The sequence below is a fragment of the Stegostoma tigrinum genome, chromosome 31 (genome assembly GCF_030684315.1).
Source record: "Stegostoma tigrinum isolate sSteTig4 chromosome 31, sSteTig4.hap1, whole genome shotgun sequence".
Lineage (NCBI taxonomy): Eukaryota > Metazoa > Chordata > Chondrichthyes > Orectolobiformes > Stegostomatidae > Stegostoma > Stegostoma tigrinum.
The window spans coordinates 18,558,989-18,579,256 of record NC_081384.1 but is presented as its reverse complement, the minus strand read 5'-3'; the positions used below and the strand labels follow the sequence as shown (position 1 = coordinate 18,579,256).

Below are 20,268 nucleotides of genomic sequence, written 5' to 3'. Positions count from 1 at the left end.
ATTAAACAAGGCTTGGCCTATTCTTATTTCAACCTCCATTAAGACAGCAGAGAATTGCTGTTTGAAGGAATTGTTCTCCTGTGTTAAATTATCCTGGGAGAAGCGCACAACAATGAGACTAGCAACACAATTTTTTAAAATGACATCAATTGCACAGCGATTACAATATTACAATTGTTCTATTGAACATTACAGTTTAGAGTGAAAAATAAATTGAAAAACCACACTGTCAGCAGTATCTTGGTTTTGCCATCAGGATTACAAGGGTTCATTTTTGCAGCAGTTTTTATAAAGTGAACCTGCAACGAAACACACAAGTAATAACAGTCCCTTTCAGTGGTATTTCAAACAAGAACTGTTGAGATTTTTGTTTCACTGTATTAAACTGCACCAAATTTAAAGATAAAGTTTACCAATCTGTCAGGGCATTGGGCTCAGGTTTGCTCACTTCACTCAGTTCTACATTTGTTTCCCTTGTTTGGATTGGCTAACTGGCAGAAATCTGACTGAAGGCCATGTGTGTAGAGCCCGACTTCAGACAAACTGCTGGAGTTGTATTTGCCCTAGTGATGGGTGAAGGTTGAGGAGGGAGATGTGGGTGGCTCCACATGCGGATGTCAGCCACTGATCCCATGCCTGAAGTCACTGGATCAGAACGGAAAGGTAGGAGCGCTACACAGTGTGGCAGTCATCATTGGGAAGGAGTGTTTTTCTTTTCATTTGTTCCATTGTATGTGGGCATTGCTGATATTGTCAGAATTTCTTGCTCATCTCTAATCTTTGCACATGGACAGCAGTGAATTGAGGGGAATGTAGGTTAGGTTATTTTATTTTTGGATTAGGATTATTCCACGGCACAACGTCATGGGCCGAAGGGCCTGTACTGTGCTGTAATTTTCGATGTTCTAATCATCATCCTTGAGAGTGTGCCCGTGAGCTGCCTTTGTGAATCTGACCATGAGCGATGCTGCGATGGGGATCCAATGACCGTGAAGGAGCAGTAATATATATCAAGTCAGGCTGCTGTGTGGATTGTCAGGGCCCTTGGAAGTCGTTGTGTTTTCACGCACCCCCTATCCTTCTCATTCCAGACCCCTAGAAGGACGAATTTGGAAGGTGCTGTTGAAGTAGGTGAGCTGTTGTAGTGGATATGCAGTGCTGCCACCAGTAGAGGGAGTGAATATTGATGGTGATGGATGAGGTGCCAGTCAAGTGCCGCTTGGTCCTAAGTGTCGTTGATCTTCATGAGCAATTGTTGGAGCTGCATCCATCGGAGAAAGTGGGAACTATAGCGTCACACTCCTGAGTTGTGCCATGTTAATAGTGGACAGGCTTCAGGGAGTCAGCAAATGAATAATGCATCAAAGAATTCCCAGCCTCCAGCCTGTTCCAGCAGGCACAGGAGAGGCAGTGGTATATAATGGTAATGTCACTGGACTGGTTACAAATGCTGGTTGATTGCAATTACACCATCCATTCTGAGGATCAAAAGTCGAATATAAAGTGGAAATCGGTCAGATTGAATTTTTCCTTTGTTTTTGTGGGCAGGACATACCCTGGGGAAATGCTACACATTGCCAGCTAGGTGTCAGTTGTAACTCTACTGGAACAGCTTGGCGAGGGCCACAGCTAGTTTTGGAACAGAAGACTCAAGTACTATTTTTGTAACATTGTCAGGGCCAATAGCCTTTGCTGTATCCAATGCATTCAGCTGTTTCTTTATATCACGTGGGATAAATTGAACTGGCTGAGTATATCTGTGATGCTAGGAAACTCCAGTGGAGCCCAAGATGTGTCATCCAGTTAACACTTAACTCAAAATTACTGCAAATGCTTCATCTTGTCATTTGCATTGAGGGGCTGGGCATCCCCTTTATTGAGGATGATGGCATTTGTGGAGTCCCCTCCACTAGTAGCAAGTGCTGGTTGATGGCAATGTCAGTCAAACCACTTAATGTTAAAATGGTGACTGGTCAGGTTGAATTAGTTCTGAAGAAGAGGTCACTGAACCTAAAACATTTAACTCTGATTTCTCTCCACAGATGCTGCCAGATCTGTGTTTTCTGGCAATTTCTGTTTTTGTTTCTGACTTCCAGGTTCTGCAGTTCTTTTGTTTTTCTTTGTTCCTTCACTAGTTAATTGTTTAGTTGTTCACTATCATTTGTGACTGGATGTGGCAAGATTGCAGAGCTTAGATCTGATCCATCAATCGTGCGATCTCTTAGCCCCATCTATTGCATGCTGCCTGTTTTGATTGATATTCAAGGCACCTGCTGTTGTAGCTTCATCGGGTCAATACTTCAGTTTTAGGTTTGCTTGTTGTTGGTCCTGTCATGGCCCCCTGCACACCTCATTGAACCAGGGATGATATCCTGACTTATTGGTAATTATAGGTTTGGGGTTGGCAGAAATTATGGTCCGATACAATTCTGCTGGTGTTGATGGCCCTCAGCACGTCATGAGTTGTCATGCCCAATCTTGAATTGCTAGATGGATTTGCTTCCTGTTCCATTTAGCACAGGTGGCTTGCTGCAAGATTATTTGGGTGCAATTCAGTCAATCATGCTTCTATTTCCATTTTAACAATGAACACGAATTACGGCACCAATATGACTGAGCTTTGTGGGTGAACTCTTAATACCTACAAGTTTAAGAGCTCAGGAACTGTTACTCAGTCCAACAGGTCCATGCTATTCTGAATGCTTCGGGTGAATCTATCCCCATCAACAAATTATGTTCTCATCTAGCTTCCCCTTAAATACATAATTTATTCCTTATTGTAGCAAGTTCCACATTTCATTCTGAAGATGATTCATACCAGATACAAAACATTAACCCAGTTACTCTTTCCATTGATACTGCCAGATGTACTGTACTTGTTTTGTCCAATATTCTGCTTGTTTCAAATTTCCAACATCTGCAGTATTTTGATGTCCCCCTCTTCCCCAACCACCACATTTCATTGCCCAGTTTGTGACTAGTTTCTGCTGAATTCTCCATTGGATCTGTTGGTGAATATTGTACATTTCTGATCTCTAATCAGCTTCTCGCCTGCAAGTGGAAACATCATCTCTACATCTAACTTATTCAATCCTATCATAATTCCATTTGGATGTCCTTGGGTCTTCTGATTACAAGAGAAAACAGACCCTGCCTATTCCATCTTTCCTAATGGATGTAATTTCCCAATCTTCAGTGTTCACAAAAGGAGAAAGACATTGTAGCCAATTTCACTTGGTGTGGTGAGGTTCCAGAACAGGCTAAGATGTATAAGGAGGAGATATTAGATGTGTTAGGAGATATAAAGGTGCACTTATCCCCAAGTCCTGATGAGATAATCCCAGGCTCATATGGGAGGCAAGGAAGGAGATTGCTGGGTCCCTGGCTGAGATATTTAATACTTGGTTGGCCACAGGTGAAGAGCCAGATGACTGGAGGGTGTCGTTCCTGTGTTCAAGAAGGGCAGCAGACATAGACTAGGAAATCGCAGACTAGTTAGTCAAATGTCAGTGGTGGCAAAATTATTGGAAAACATTGTAAGGGATAAGATTAATCAACACTTGGAGATGCTGTGACTGATCAGATATTTAATCCAAGTCCTTTCTTAAATGCATGACTACTTCTTTTCAGTGGAAACTCCAGAAAGGAATTGCAACCTTGGCCTTCACCCATGCCTTTCAGCAGAAAATTTTGACCATGAGCAAGTTTACATTCACAACGATGCTCACTAAAACTAAAATGTTGTATTCACAAAAATACTTTACTACATCTCTGAAACCAGACGGCTTAAGTTTAATATGAGGAGTAAGTGATTTAGAGGAGACCTGAGGGAAACCTTTTTTTCACTCATGCGATAGTAGAAATATAGACTGTGCTGCCTGAGATGGTGGCAACATTTAAGAAGCATCTTGAGTACTTAAAAGGCCAAGACATAGTAGGCTTTGGACCAAATGCAAGTAAATGTGGTTAGAGATAGCAAGAACTGCAGATGCTGGAGCCAAAGAAAACAGTGTGGAGCTGAGAGAACACAGCAGACCAGGTAGCATCAGAGGAGCAGGAAAGTTAACACTTCAGGTCAGGACCCTTCTCCAGAAATGTGGTTAGTTAGTTTGGAGTTTGTTGATTGGCGTAGACATGGTGGACTGAGGGCCTGTTTCCATGCTATATGACCCCTGACTATTGTAGCTTCTTTGCAAGTGTTTGTGTGCCCCTTATTCCTTTTTATTTGACTTTGAGACCTTGGTGTACTAGCTTTGCTGTCTTTCAATTCTAGTAACAAGCCATAGGTTAGATGAACTCCTTCTCAGCAACTTGTCTTTGCATATGTAATTATTGTGAACAGGAAAGACAGCTTCAGTTTCAATGCAGTGAACTCCCCATTTTGAACAATTCAGGTGGAGTTTGCAAACAGCTGAAATTCACTTTCAACGTGAGGGTCTACAAGACAAATGCAGCAGAAATTTACCAGAACTTTCCAGAGCTTGAGGATTTTAGCCCCAAGGTTATGTTGGGAAGATGAGGTTATTTGCCTCTAAATGAAGGCGATTAAGGGGCAATTTGACAGAAGTATACAAGATATACAAAGATGAATTATTGTGTTTAGGTGTTAACATAAGGACTAAGTTTTAATATTTTAGGCCAGAGATAAAGTGGAGATGTCTGTCAGAGAATTTTCTTTTACACAATGAGTGACAATATCTGGAATTCAATGCCAACAAGAGTGGTGGAAATGACAATTAATGATTTCAAAAGGAAATTATATGGACACATGCAGGGGTTTGGGTTGAGCATATTCCTCAATGAAGGTCTGGCGTGGACTCAGTAGACTAAATGCCACCCTTCTACGCCACATAAGACTCTGTGACACACTATCTTCTGATTTGATTCCATGTACTGTCTACTCCTATAAATTCCCTGTGTGAATTTGTGGTATAGTATTGTCATCAAGATTAGAAGTCTCAGGAATTGCTTTGGCCCCTTGTTGCTGTTCATCCAACACTTGAATGAAGTTTCAATGAAGTAGAAAGAGATTGCAGCTGCTTCTGATTACTGGTATTGAACAACTGTTAGAAATTGGCTCAGTAGTTTAGCAACAAAACCTTGCTTTAAAAAAAATCAAATTTCTACACTTATTAACCAACTCATCAAAAAAGTACTTTTGTGAATACAACATTTTAGTTTTAGTGAGCATCGTTGTGAATGTAAACTTGCACATGGTCAAAATTTTCTGCTGAAAGGTATGGGTGAAGGCCAAGGTTGCAATTCCTTTCTGGAATTTCCACTGAAAAGCAGTCATGCACTAAAGAAAGGACCAGGATTAAATATACTATGTAGTATACTTAGCAAAAAACCACATCAAAACTCCAAGAAAATGCAGAGATAGCAGGAACTGCAGATGCTGGAGAATCTGAGATAACAAGGTGTACAGCTGGATGGACACAGCAGGCCAAGCAGCATCAGAGGAGCAGGTAAAGGCTGATGTTTCAGGCCTAGACCCTTCCTCAGAAAAAGGGTCTGATGATGGGTCTAGGCCTGAAACATCAGCTTTCCTGCTCCTCTGATGCTGCTTGGCCTGCTGTGTCCATCCAGCTGTACACCTTGTTATCCAAGAAAACACAGTCAGCTTCACCCAGGGAATAGCAGGTCCTAGAGACCAGCAAAATCCCACGTTCACTCCTGAGTTTGTGACAAGTCCACGATCTCCGAGTGCACTGCCTCCCAAACCTTTCCCTGCTCTGACCCTGATTTGACCCTTTGAAAAGGATGTGACCCCAGAGTGAGCGAGATGGGTGGTGAGAGGGAGAAGAAGCTTGAAATCAGTAAAGGGGGGGGTGGGTGCTGTTTTGAGCCACTCTTTTTACAGGATGTGACTCAGTCAGCGCAGCGTCCTTGGTGCTTGATTACTTCGATCACACTCGCTGAGCAATGGGAAAGAATAAGGTTTGTGTTGTGCCTGGACCTTGGCTCAGGACCCAGAACTGTCGAGACAGTGTTCATTCCACAGACTGATGCCACAATTGTCACCAGGGAGTGAGCACGCACAGGAGCATGTGACCGCAGTTACCTATCCTGCATCCGCACTGAGGGTGTCCACGACCTACAGGCCGGCAACCGGATTGTTAGGAATTCTGCAGTTGGTCTGACCTGGAAGGAAAATCAATCATGGTACTTGCTACTGATGACTATCTAATGGTGTCTCGTGGAATATGCCAATGATGGTGGGCACAGAGACAACCATTTATTCTTTTGTGATGCTCCTCTAGTCCGATTGCCTTCTGACAAGTCTCCCAAATTTCATAGTCCACGTACAGCAATGAAGAGTTCATCTTACAGGAGATGAGAATGAAGAATTGCAGTGGAATAGAATTACATGAGGAGTTATGAGTGACAGACTGAAGTAAGATCAACTTAACAAACCCAGACCTCACTGGAGGTGTTTTTTGTTTTTAATATTATTCTCAGGACAACAGTTAACTAAAGCTGTACAGAATAATCGTTTAGCTACTTCAGAGCGCATTAACAATCAAGACAGTGTGGAACAGGAGCCGTACACAGTGGGACGGCATGATGTCTCTGTGGTTAGCACTGCTGCCTCTGTGTCAGGGACCCAGGTTCAATTCCACCCCAGGGAGCTTGTCTGTGTGGAATTTGCACATTTTCGCCGTGCTTGCATGGGTTTCCTCTGGGTGCTCTGGTTTCCTCCCACAACCTAAAGATGTGCAGGTTAGGTGAATTGGCCATACTCAGTTGCCCACAGTGTCCAAGGATATGTAGACTAGGGATATGCAGGATTACAGCAATAGGGTAGGGGGATGCCCTTCAGAGGGCCAGTGTAGACTCAATAGGTCAATTGTCCTGTTTCCACCCTATGGGGATTTTACGATAAACCAGCTTTAGCAAAATTTACAGGATTCCTCCCTTAAAGGCTACCAGTGAACCAGTTGGTTTTATAAGCATTCATGTATCAGATTGCAAACCTCCTGCACTCACCTTCCATATATGGCTATGGTAGCATTTGAACTCAGCCACGGGGTTGTTTGTCCAATACCAGAACCAGTACACTGCCACAGCCACCTTTTTACTATAGTTGTAAAAATACCAGAATGCCATTTTTCCTTCTGTAAATCATTTGCAATAAGTTCTGCCTGTTTAGTCGCATGTTTGTTTACCCATTAAAAATCTGCTGTGTTGGCGTTCAGCTGCCACAGACATTGGAAGAAAGCATCACAATGTTCATTCACATTTACATTTTAAAAACTGTGGATGCTGTAAATCAGGAAGAAAAACAAATTTGCTGGAAAAGCTCAGCAGGTTTGGAAGCATCTGTGAAGGAAAAAAGAGTTAACATATTGTATCTGGTGACCCTTCCTCAGAACTGATGGTGGTTGGGGAAACAATTTATATTTAACCTGGGCGCCTACTTTCCATGAATGAATTTTTTTCCATGATGGCAGCTGCAACAAGGATTATTTTCAGGGCAAAGTACTACTGTACTAAAGAACAGGTGGGATTGGAACCCAGGCGTCCTGGCTCAGAGCTAAGGATACCGCCACTGTGCCACAGGAGCCCTCAATGATCAAGTACTCTGTGAAGCTTTTGTATCTAGGACCCTAATTGCTCAGTAGGTGCTTGTATGGCTACTGTTTTGATGGAGTTCAGCCAATCGGATCTTTTCTGCTAGAACTACCCAAGTTGATAGGTTTGTTAAGGTGTATGGTGTGTTGGCTTTCATTAGCAGGGAAATTGAGTTTGAGCCGTGAGGTTATGCTGTAGCTCGATTAAAAACCTGATGAGACCACACTTGGAATATTATGTTCAGTTCTGGTTGCCTCACTGTAGGAAGGATGTGGAAGCTGTAGAGAGGGAGCAGAGGAGATTTACCTGGATGCTGCCTGGACTGGAGGGCAGGTCTTATGAGGAAAGTTTGAGGGAGTGAGAACTTTTCTCATTGGAGCAAAGAAGGATGAGAGGTGACTTGATAGAGGTGTACAAGACAATGAGAGGCATAGATAGAGTGGATAGCCAGAGACTTTTTCCCAGGGCAGAAATTACTATTACCAGGGGGTATAACTTAAGGTGATTGGAGGAAGATATAGGGGAGATGTCAGGTAAGTTCTTTACACAGAGTGGTGGGCGAGTGGAATGCGCTGCTGGTGGTGGTAGTGGGGCCTGATACATTAGGGACATTTAAGCAACTTTTGGATAGGCACATGAAGGATAGTAAAATCTGGGTATTCAGGGTAGTTTGATTGTTAGAGTAGGATAAAAGGTTGGCACAATATTGTGGGCCAAAGGGTCTGTATTGTGCTCTACTGTTTTATGTTCTGAGTTTGTTCCACTGCTCTATCATTGCTGGGCAGGTAAGGAGAGCACCGACTCACTCATCCAACTTGCGGCTCGTTGTTTGTGTACTCACATCCTGTAGTTCTGTGACTCGTTCACTTAGGCTTTGCAGCAGCCATGAAAAACAATGTTCAAATGTGTTTCTTTACCACAACAGGACTGCAGCAGGCTCAAGGTGGAAGTTCATGGAGACTGAGAAACAGCCCTGCCAACAACACAGAGGACAATGAAAGAAGGGTACACAGAGAAAAGACTGTGATCACCATCAACAATAATATTGTGAGGGTTCTTCATCGTCTAGAAGAGGACATGCAGTCTGTGTTACAGAGACTTGGTAGGCTGGAGGGCCTGACAACGTCGCAGGTATTGAAATGATTTCAGTGTAGCCTTATATATTCTGTTTTTATTGTCAGATTAACAACCTGGTTTCTAGGGAGGATTTTCAAGGTTTCACTACTTCAGTGCAAAAAAAGGAAAATAATTGAAATGGGCCAACAAGTCTGGAGAGAATTTTTTTCAAATGAAAACGTTATTTTCGACATGGTTAAAATGTAAGAAAAGGAACAAGGAAAACATTTTGTTTTGAAAGATGGGCAAACTAAATTAGTTATTGTACAGGACTTTGGTGAGGCCACTTTTAGAATACTGCATACAATTCTGATCGCCCGCCTTTAGGAAGGATGTTGTTAAACTTGAGAGGGTGCAGAAGAGATTCACAAGGATGTTGCCAGCATTGGACAGTTTGGATTATAGTGAGAGGCTGAATAGACTGGAATTTTATTTCCTGGAGCATCAGAGGCTGAGGGGTGACCTTATAGAAGTTTATAAAATCGTAAGGGGCACAGATAAGGTGAATACTCTGTCTTTTTTTTTCCCCCAGAGTAGGGAGTCCCAAACTAGAAGACATAGGTTTAAGGTGGGAGGGGAAAGATTTACAAAGGACCACAGGGGTAGCTTGTTCACACAGGGTGGTGCATGAGTGGAACAAGTTGCCCGAGGAAGTGGTGGAGGTGCCTACAATTACAACATTTAAAAGGAATCTGGATGGGTACATGAATTGGAGAAATTTAGAGGGATATTGGCCAAATGTTTGCAAATGGGACTATGTACGTTTAGGATATCTGGTTGGCATGGATGAGTTGGTCTGAAGGGTCTGTTTCCATGCTGTATGACTCTGACTATATTAAAGACATTCATGCACCTTAAAGTAACGGGGCTTATCATGAAATCCTGCCACCTCCTTGCTTTTTATAAAATGTGGTAACAATTTTCTTTTAAGTTATTCACTTGGATGTGGGCATCGCTAGCTGCACCCATTTATTGCCTGTCTGTTAGCTTGCTGTTACTTGTCTCCCAGTATGATGGTGGGAAATGCGTTGTTAGAGATGACTGGGCAACATTACCTCTGGGTGGTCAATGGTTATGCCAGGTAAGGTTGAGTAACTCACCATCTCCAGAAAATATTGATGGCATAAGACATTTGATTGCTGGTCAGATGGGGAGTGGGATCATCAATGGAAGAAATGTTATCATGTTCTTGACTGGTAGAATTGGGCAGGGATACTGGAGATCGAATGGCATTTGAGAATAAGTGTTGCTTAAATGTTAAATATGGATCACTTAGTCAAGAACTGAGGATGTAAGTGACATGGGGGGAGTGGGCTTGTGCGGAAGTGTCCCTACCTCTGGACCAGAAGGCCTTGTTTCAAGTCTTCCCCTGTCCCAAAGGTTGTTGAGAAAATATTAGTTAATGGAACAGGTATCACTTGTGTGGATCTGGAAGGCCTGAGTTCAATCCCAGCAGCATCTGTCTGAATAGGCTTTTTTTTTAAAAAATGACAGAGGAAGTGTCCCCATCTCTGGATCAGAAGGTCTGCATTCAAGACCCCCTTGACCTGACCGAGAGATGTCCCACAACCTGCAGGTTAATTAAAATAGTTATAAACATAGGGAGCAAATAAGCAATGTTGTTGAAATTTGTGGTGTTTCATTCAAAATAAAGCTCAAACTGGAAAGTATACTGCTACATTCTGTCTCACCAACCTTGTAACCCCTGATGTTTAACAATCACATGGCAAATGAGCTAATCCTTGAATAAGCAACCAAGCCCACAACCTTCAAAAATAGAAGAAGTCAATAAATAAGCAACTGTGGAAAATCCAAATCACAATGGCAAAGTTCAGAGCATTGATTCACAAAATATCATCTTTCATGATGAAAGAAAGAATATGGAGGACAATAGGAGCTGCGATGATAATCCACAGGGGAATGGTTGCAATTTTGCAGTTAGTAAACAATCATTAAGCTTTTGAACTGAGTCAACCTTTTGATTGATTGTCTCGGTCTTCAGGGCACTAATAGTACAATAGGTTGGTAGGCTGGAGGGCTGTATTTGCAGCCCTTGCTCAATAGCTAACCAAGGGTGAAAGACTGACATCCTCCTGCATAACTAATGTGCTTGCAGCATGTTCTGAAGATAATTCCTTTCCACTTGGAAAAACAACTTGAGAATTTCACTGGCTGTGACCCTATTCCAGATGAAACGCTAGTCTGGAGATACCAATGATGCTGTCCTGTAGGCACTGTGCAAATCTGCAGATCATTTTTGATCAGGAAACAATGCTCTCAAATTCAGGAGGAAATAAGATTTTACTGACTGACCCAAAATATTGAATGTTTGTTGGAGTGGAATATACTTAAATGAGCTAAATGGAGTAAAAGACATAGTAAGAACTGCCGATGCTGGAGTCAGCGATGACTGACTGTGTAGAGCTGGATGAGCACAGCAGGCCAGGCAGCATCAGGGGAGTAGGAAAGCTGACATTTCAGGCCTAGACCGTTCTTCAGATTTTTCTTTCCCGTTTCTCTGCTGCCTGGCCTGCTGTGTTCCTCCAGCTCCACACTGTTATTAATGGAGTAAAATGTCTCTATGTAAAAGTGTTTTATCAGTAAAGTATTAAATCAGGTTTTTCTCAACAGCAAATTTATTACATCAATTTACCCCATTACTGAGATGTGAGGCTCTTTACTGAAACTAGTTTTAGAGCATGAAAGAGAGAATGAAGCTGTTTCTGGGCCATGATCACCATGGGGATATTCATGGGCGGGGCAGTAAGATTAATTATATGTGGGTGATAAGAGCCCAATGTAGGTTTGTGGGCACTGGGTGAATGGGCTCACCAGGTTTGCTTATGTTTCTTTCAGAATATATTACGACCAAAGTCCACGGGTTGAGCTTCATTTATATTGGCAGTTGTTGAGGCTGGACTGTGGTATCCTAGTGTCTCTGAGCAATCTCCCAGGACAGAATTACCTGAAGATGTCAGGGTGCTGGTCAGCCATGTGAATAACCAGCAGGAGGCCAGCCTCTCCTACCACTTCCAGGGAAAGTGCACTGAGCCACAAGCCTTGTAGGGAAGTAGTAGTGAGGATGTTAGCAGGCCTTTGCCTGGAATTAAGGCCCCATGGATGGAAGTCCTGCTGAGTGAGCATCAGAGGTGGACAACCTTTCTGCTCAGCAATACCATGGAGGAGGCCGAGACAGCTGACAGAAGAGCACCCCCAGAGTCCTGGGAACGTAGAGGACCAGGGACATGGGGGCTGGAGAGTTTTTTTGAATTTGGAGTTGGAGTAAGGGAGGGAATGGAACATGGTAGGTAATGGGAACAAAGGTAATGAAAAGGCATTGCACACCTCCGAGCTGATGGTCAATCCCTTTTTAATTGGGCACTGATTTCGATTAAAGGACCATTATCACACCCTGCCCCATTCCGAGGTGTCAAGCTGCCAAGGGGGTAGCAGCTGGCTTGCAGACTACAGCAACAGATCTGGGTGAATCCCAGTGGCAGTGGGATAAGGTGTTTGTGGTCAATACTTGGCAGGACGTTGAATGTGTGCTTTCCCAGAGCCTAATTCTGAGGGAGGTGGGAAGGTGAAGGCTTTCAGTTTCTCTGGCAATCCAACATAATCGGGTCCCCTTCCCTGTCCAAGCTGACTACCACTGAGAGCAGATGATTTCATCCCTAGGCCAATGGAACCACATTCATTAGTGTAAGCACAGGGGGCTGGCTCACTGACAATATGAACCCAGAATGCAGCCTACCAAAGGAACTCCAGATTGCAGCAACACCCACACTACTCTGAAATGATCGATAAATAAATCCAACTGGTTCACTAATCTCCCTTAGGGATGGAAACTGCCATCCTTACCTAGTCTGGCCTACATGTGACTCCAGACTTGCAGCAAAGTGGTTGACTCTTAACTGCCCTCTAGGCAATTAGGGTTTGGCAATAAATACTGCCTAATCAGTGATATCCTCATCCCAGCAATGGAAAAAAAACTGAGTTCAGCCTCTATTTAGGAAATTCTTTGCTCAAGACCATATTGTTCACAGCAAGCCTGCTGATACTTGAAGCTACATAAATGTTTCAAAAGTACAATAAGATAATTATTTAAGATTTAGGTTAAATAGTATTATTTGATATTCTTGGAAAATAATATAGAAATATTTGTTTATTAAGTCCTGGATGATTTTATTATTATTTTATCTCCAATGCTTCAGCGACCCAGCATTGTAGCAGCACCTAATGCCTAATTTTCCATAGTTGGAATATCTGTGGCAATTCCTCCGGTTTCCTCCCCAACCCATTCGCTACTGGAGTTTCCCAAGGATCTGTGCTTGTGTCTTCTGTTCCTCCACATTCATGTCCCTGATTAAACAACCCCTCATCCCCAATCCAATTTTGAAAAACCCTACTTCTGCACCACTCTCTTGATCTCTTAGCTGCCCCTTTACTGTTGGACTGCCTACCTGACTTGTTTGGATAAGTTGAAATTCCCCACAAAAACGCTGCTCCTGTGCTACTCGGGCTGTCTATCCTGTCACTGAATATACATGCTTATTTTTACCTCCATAATAAAAATCTCAGCACCACTGAAAGGCTTGAACGTTCTTCCCTATGTCTTTATGTATAACAACCAAGTGTTCTCCCTAGTGGCCTTGCCTGTACCCCTCTTTTATCAACTCCACTGGTCCAAAGCCCTGCTACCTGAACCCTAAATCTGGTGAGCCATTCACCCAGTGCCCACAAACCTACACTGGACCCCTATCATGTACATGTACTTAATCCTGTTTTTCTGCCCATGAATATCCCCATGGTGATCATGACCCAGAAACAGCTTCAATCTCTCCTTTCTCATGCTCTAATCAGGCAACCCCTGCCATAAGGCCCGAAGTTAGCAGTGGCTTGCCTGAGAAAAGAATAAGCCAGGACAAAGTAGGGACAGGAATGTATTTGGGTAGACCCAGGGTATCAGTTTTGACACCAGGAAGACTATTTCATTTGTTCCCTCTTTCTACTTGTGCTATAAATCTACCTTAAAATCAATAATGTTGTAAAGTTAGGTGGGGTACGCGTGGATTGGAGGTAGGTCATTAGAGTTTAATGTTCGTAAAATGATAGGGGAAAGAGTGTGTGGCCCCTTTAAAAGATAACGTGCTTTTTCTAGTCTTGGAGATTTAAAAGAAAAGTCTGGGCAGCTTGTAGATTTGCAGCTGGTAACTCAAATCAAAACACTGAGTGCCCTATAATCTGTTAAAAGAAGTGTGAAAAGTGGTATAACCTGCCTCTCCCCAATCTGTTACAAAGAATTGGTTAAATGAAATAAACTCCTGACACTCACTCTATAAATCAACAAGTACTTTATTTAACTGACACTAACAATGAACAAATTAGCTGAATGATAAACTAATCAAACGATTCCCATCCAGCGACTTCCACTTTATAACAATATGCTGCTGATTCCCCTAGACAGTCAAGAAGAATACGTTTCCAGTACCTTTCCCTCACGGCCAGCACCTTGTATTTAGAGGAAATCTGTCCTGCCCCCTCACCACCCAAATACCAACCACCACCAATTGAGAGAGATTAGCATTGTAGAATTCACTTTTATGTTAGGTAACAGACAATAGCAGCCATATTTATTGGCCACTTTTCAGCCCCTAAACCCACCAGATTCTCTTCCAGTGTTTACCCTTTACTTAGCTATTGATTATGTGCATAAAATATAAATGGGTTCTGGAACAAAGCTCTGCTTTTAAATGAATCCCGCACAGCCGGATTCCAGTGGTTCAGTTTATACCCTGTGTAATTATTGCGCTGAGCAAGAGTACACAGTGATTCTTTCTAAGTTCTGTTTGTACATTTGAATATTAGGTGTGTCTTAGTGTATGCAATTTGCTCCACGACAATCTGGCCCCCATGAACTTAAGAGGAAAAGAATTGTTATTGCAGTAAGAACTGTTGCTAGGAGCTGAACATTTTAATGCCTGTTTTAGTAAGTATCGCAGGCAGTGAGCAGCAAAACCAACGAGGAGCTGACAACTTTATAGCCTCCAACTGAATGTGTATATTACATTCAGTCTGGAAAATCCAGAGGGAGAGCCCACCCTGAGCTTTGGTTGTGCACTCGTTGATGCCAAGTACGTTAGGCGCTTGGGAAAGAGCCAGGTACCATTATCAAGTGGCCTAAGAGACCTGGGATAAAACAGCAAACTATTTAAAGCTAACTCTTTACTCGCATTGTTTTAAGAATTGGTTTTCTGAGTTTGGACAAAAACATGGGGAAAAATATTATTTAAAATTTACATTTGTAAGGAAAGCTGAATACTTGAAACAGACTTGAAAATTTACAAAGAGCTCATTAGGTGAAATGTGAATTTATCCTGTGCTCAACATTTCACTTGTAATCAATCAACTGTCTTTATAGGTCTGTTACTTATCCATATTGGCCAATTATATAGTGGGACTTTGCATGTTCTTTGTAAATGTTGATTTTAGGGTTTGTGATCAGTTACCTAATGTAGGTAGTTAAGAATTTTGTAGCAATTTTCCAATTAGTTTATACAGCTTGTTAAGAAGCCATTTGGGTATGATACCTTAGTTAATTAAACAGAGAGAGTATACACTGTGACAATTGAAGATAATTTCCCCCATACAGGAGGATAAATGGGCTGTGGACATGGAATGTGTTGGTCTTGTTAAAGTTGTTCTCTAACTGAAGTGTTAGGCAGCTCCTCCTGGGTCGTCTCCTCCTCTTCTGGTCTATCTTGCATCTGGAGAAAACAGCTCCCTGACCAGGACTGCTGCTACCAGAGACACCTTCTGCCCTTGAGCACTCACTGGGGGGATCCCTTCATTTTTAGTGACAGGCAGCTCACACCGCATCAATTGTCAGAATCCTTTTAGCCAATATTTGTGGGGCAGCTACTCGTGCTACCAGTGTGACTCTGGTCCCCTTGTTCCATTTCCACTTCAAAGTTAGTTTTAATTCCTTCTAAGGAATATTCAAAATAGGTTAAAGTAGTGCCCAATAAATCTTTTTGCTTACACTTATGGCTAGAAATGACTAACACAGCTAAATGATGCCCCGTGACACAGGCAGAAGAACACACTTTTAAAAATCCTTATTTCCAGGATGTATGAGAATTATGAAACATTGCATTAATATAATCCCCATACAGCACTTTGAAAAACTTTGTGCTTTTCTTCTCTTGCCCAGCTGATAACTGGGATCAGGCAGGACCAATTCCCAAAGCATTTACAAGGCATAAGTTATTGTGATTGAATACCCTCTGCTTTCTGGGATGAGTGCAACTCTGATTACAGTCGAGAGGCTAGACACCAAAGCAGCCAACTTAGTTAGTTCACTGTCCATTAAACACATTCCCCCTACCACCAAAACAGTGACAGCAATGTGTATCATGTATGGAACTCAGCAACAAATCATCAAGGAGTTTTTCAACAACACTTTCCAACACCTAACCTTGGCTACTTCAAAGGACAAGGGCAATAGATACATAGGAACACCACCACTTGCAAGTTTACCTTCAAGACACATACAAACCTAACTACATTGTTGTTCCTTCACAATTGCTGGGTCAAAAATCCTGGGACTCTATCAGCTCTAAGCAGCTCACAGACAGCAGTAATTCACAAATGTGGACTAGCCAGCAATGCTCAGTTCCCATGAAAGACACAAAGGAAAACTGATCGCATCTTTATCAGAAAACTAAGTATTCATTCCGATGCATTTTACTAGAGGCAGACATCATTTATTTTCCAAAAGCATGAGTTCTCTTTTTCTGCTTCTATCCGCTTGATATCTTGCCGCCTCACAATTTGCTACATCTAGTGGATGCTGTGCTACACATTCTTGTGCAATGCCCTGAGCTACCAGTAAGAAAGTAAATGAGGGATCCCACCAAGTACTCTGATATCATATATGGAGAGCTTTCTTTGAGTAGTGCAATTATGGTCAGGATTTCTGTGCCATCAGAACCCTATTAGCACATCTACAGTGAGATGGGGCACTGATCCATCTCCCTTTTAGCATGTTATAATTTTTCCTGTGTTGATAGTTCTGACTGGCTTGCAAGCTGCACTCATTGAAGAGTTCAACTCTTCCAGTATCTAGCCTATATTTGCTAACCTGTAAATTGTGAAATTACAGATGTTGCTGTATAGATACAGATTGGTGAAATTTGTCTATGTCTACACCAGCAGTGCACACTCAGAAGCATCAATTTTTTTATTCTATCCTGTTAAAGCACCTTTCTGGTACATTTAACTTTGTATTCTGTAAACTTGTGTAATTAATCTCAATGTCTAAATGCCAGACTCTCAACTAGTATTGCTTTTGTGATCTAATATCTAAAAGAGACAAGTGATTCTTTCAATTCAGAACTTATTTAATTGTGTTAAGAGTAGAAGTGTGCTAGGCTTTTTAATCCTGTATCCTTTCATTGGATGTTCTCAGGTGATTAAATTTCACCATTTAGTGACAACCGGGGAGATTTAATAAATCACTACGATGAAATATTGGTGTGCATGTACTACTTTTTAATTCAGATCAATTCAGCAAAACCACAAAGAATCAGACGGGGGGTAAAAATACAGCATGGTTAAATTATGAATGTAGTAGTAAAGACTCCAGTATCGAGATTTATCTGGGATTATTCATACCTATAGTTATTACGCTTAAATTACATGGTTTATTGAATTATCGGGTGGCATGATGGCTCAGTGATTAGCACTGCTGCCTCACAGCGCCGGGGACTCGGGTTTGATTCTGCCCTTGCGTGACTGTCTGTGTGGAGTTTGCACATTCTCCCTGTGTCTACGTGGGCTTCCTCTGGGTGCCCCGATTTCCTCCCACAATCCAAAGATGTGCAGCCTAGGTGGATTGACCATGCTGAATTGCCCCATAGTGTTCAGGGATGTGTGGTTATGGTGGGATGAGTCTGAGGGTCGGTGTGGACTTGTTGGGCCAAAAGGGCCTGTTTCCACACTGTAGGGATTCTGTGATAGGCAGCATTCTAGGTCTTTTTAAAAAGAAGCTTTCTGTCATGTCAGCATTTTTTCCTTTGCTTTTTGAAGGCAAAAATTATGCCAGACCACAGTTAGACAGTGTCTCACTCCAAGTCATGAACAAAAATTTGGAGGCCAGAGGTCAAGGCTGAGTCAGATCATTCCTTCACCTAACAGTCAGGTGTCGCTGACACTTCTGGTAGTGGGAATCTGGGGCAGCAACATAAGCTAAACCAAGGCCCCTTTGAGATTGTACTTTGTTCGTTCTTTTTCCCTGAATTTTACCTTGCAAAGGCGTGAAATCCTGTGAACCCCTGAGTCCCTGTAGTGTGGAAACTGGCCATTCAGCTCATTGAGTTCCCACGGATCCTCGGAACAGCGTGCCTTCTAAACCCCATCCCCACTTCCTTATCCTTTCCCAGTAACCCTGCACTTCCCATAGCTAATCCACTGAGCCTGCAAATCCCTGGACGTTGTGGGGTAATTTGGCATGGCCAATTCACCTAACCTGCGCATCTTCAAACTGTGAGAACCAGAGTAACCAGAGGAAGGTCACGCAGACATGAGGACAATGTGCAAACTCCACAGACGCCTGAGGGTGGAATGCAACCTGGGCCACTGAGGCAGCAGTGTGCTAACCACTGAGCCACCGAGCTGCCTGACATTTACACCAATCAGTTGATGAAGTCATGATAGGTGTTGCTTGATGATGTGTGTGAGCAGCGCACCCAGTGAAGTCAGCAGCACATTGTAGGTTTGCGCTCCAGAGCTGGTTGTCAGCCTGAAATTTTGCAGGTAGAGCAAGCCTGAATAATTCTACATTGTTAATATTGTAGATTACGTTGCTTACTCTGTTTTAAGTTTCTCTCTCATTGATTATGCTTGGTAACTCAACTAAGATCTGATATAACGGAGTTACTCAATGTCACCATCAGTGGAAATGTAACTAACAAAGAAGATTGATTTCCTGAGGTAATTTCAACTCGACTTATGTGAAATAATGAGTTTTTAACAGTATAGGAGACTTGCAAAATGCAGCCATCTAGTTGGAGTCCTTTAAAGTGGCTTGTGTTTCAATTTAACCATAACATTAATCTTTTGCATTTTACTAAATGCTTAATATTCAAATTAAAAATTGAACTCCCCAGATTTTAGCATTGTTTTAATATTTTGCTCCTTCCACTGATTGCACACCATGCCTGTCCGATTCTTCAAACAAGAAAAAAGCCTGTCAACTGAACAGATCCAGCCCTGTTGTCAGTTTAAATGAATACAACTGAAAGATGGGCTAGAATGACTGGGTAACAGATTAAAAAAAGCTTAGCATTTGCTTGTTTCTCAGAGGTATTAACTATGCACAACAAACTCTCAAAACAGCAAATGAGATAGGGCAAGAAATGAAATAATGAACGAGTTGTGCAGCTGCTCATTTCTCATCTGATTCCCAAAAATATGCTTGATTTCGGCTTAATTTTCTCACTGATATTTTGTTGAACTTTATATCGTCAGTCCCAGAAATACAAATTTTATGTAGGTTCGTTACATTCTGTTCAATGCTCTCCATTGGCTTAGGCAGTAATGGGAATTCACTGAGGTGTGAGATTAACATGTATTGTTAATAGATATTCTTGTCTTATTACAGGTGCAAACAGCTGGCCTGCAACCACCTAGTTTGAAAATATCCAAGCATAAGGTGAAAGATCTCTAATGTTATGAAAGCAGCTTTATTTAATAATCTCTTACCACGTTGCATATCTTTTTATCCTCTTAGGTTATTTGACATCAGTTATAACAATGGAACAGCACAGTCGTAAACACTTTTTAAGTGTTTTCTTCATTAAATGCTCTCCCAATATAGCAATAACAAGAAAGGGTTGCTGATAGTGGTGGATATGGAGCCATTGACAATGTGGAAGTGTTTTCCTAACATCATTAATTGTGCTTACAACAGTCTAAGTCTCCTTTTAATGCCATTGGGCATCTTCTACAATTTGTGAATTACTCCTTGGCAGTGTGGTGCAGTGGAGATCCAGGGGATTTCCAGCATGCCTTTATGTATTCACCAAAAATGAAGCAAATGCTGCACAGTTATGCTTGCAAGCTAAGCTACACAGCTGATTTATTTACAAGTAAGATCAAGGGAAGATGCATCAAGTAGTGATCAGCAAATAATTAAGATAGTTAGAACTAGTCCACAAATAACTAAAAGTATATTCTTCTGGATTATCTTTCTCATACATTGGGCAGTGTAACCTTTGGTGTGAACCTGAAATCTTTCATAGCTTTGGAAGTGATGTATATGCAGTGAGGCAATATTCATGAGTCTGGTTAATACTCATACTGCTATTTCACACTTAAGATCCACAGGCACAGAGTCAGCACAGGATGTCATAGGGCTCGTTAGATTGGAGTTGGCTGTTTTTAAAACAACCCAGAAATAATGTAATTGATTTTTATCTGCTGTAAACGTTTATGCTCTTTTTTACTTAAAGGAAGCGCAATCACCTGTGTCTCAACGGCTCACTGTTGTAAAGCATATCTTGATATTAATACCAG

At 42.0% G+C, this 20,268-nt stretch overlaps 1 protein-coding gene across 9 annotated transcripts in view; it reads left to right on the top strand.

Annotated features, from left to right (window-relative positions):
* Nucleotides 1-20,268, top strand: part of LOC125466300 (acyl-CoA-binding domain-containing protein 5) — a 103,894-nt gene that overhangs the window by 55,126 nt on the left and 28,500 nt on the right. For 8 of the 9 annotated variants that reach the window (XM_059638878.1, XM_059638874.1, XM_059638875.1 and 5 more), the window contains one exon: nucleotides 8,501-8,706. In XM_059638878.1, the coding sequence (XP_059494861.1) occupies nucleotides 8,501-8,706 (206 nt within the window). Of the gene's footprint in view, nucleotides 1-8,500; nucleotides 8,707-19,354; nucleotides 19,406-20,268 lie in introns of all 9 variants that reach the window. The other variant, XM_059638880.1, reaches the window with a different exon arrangement.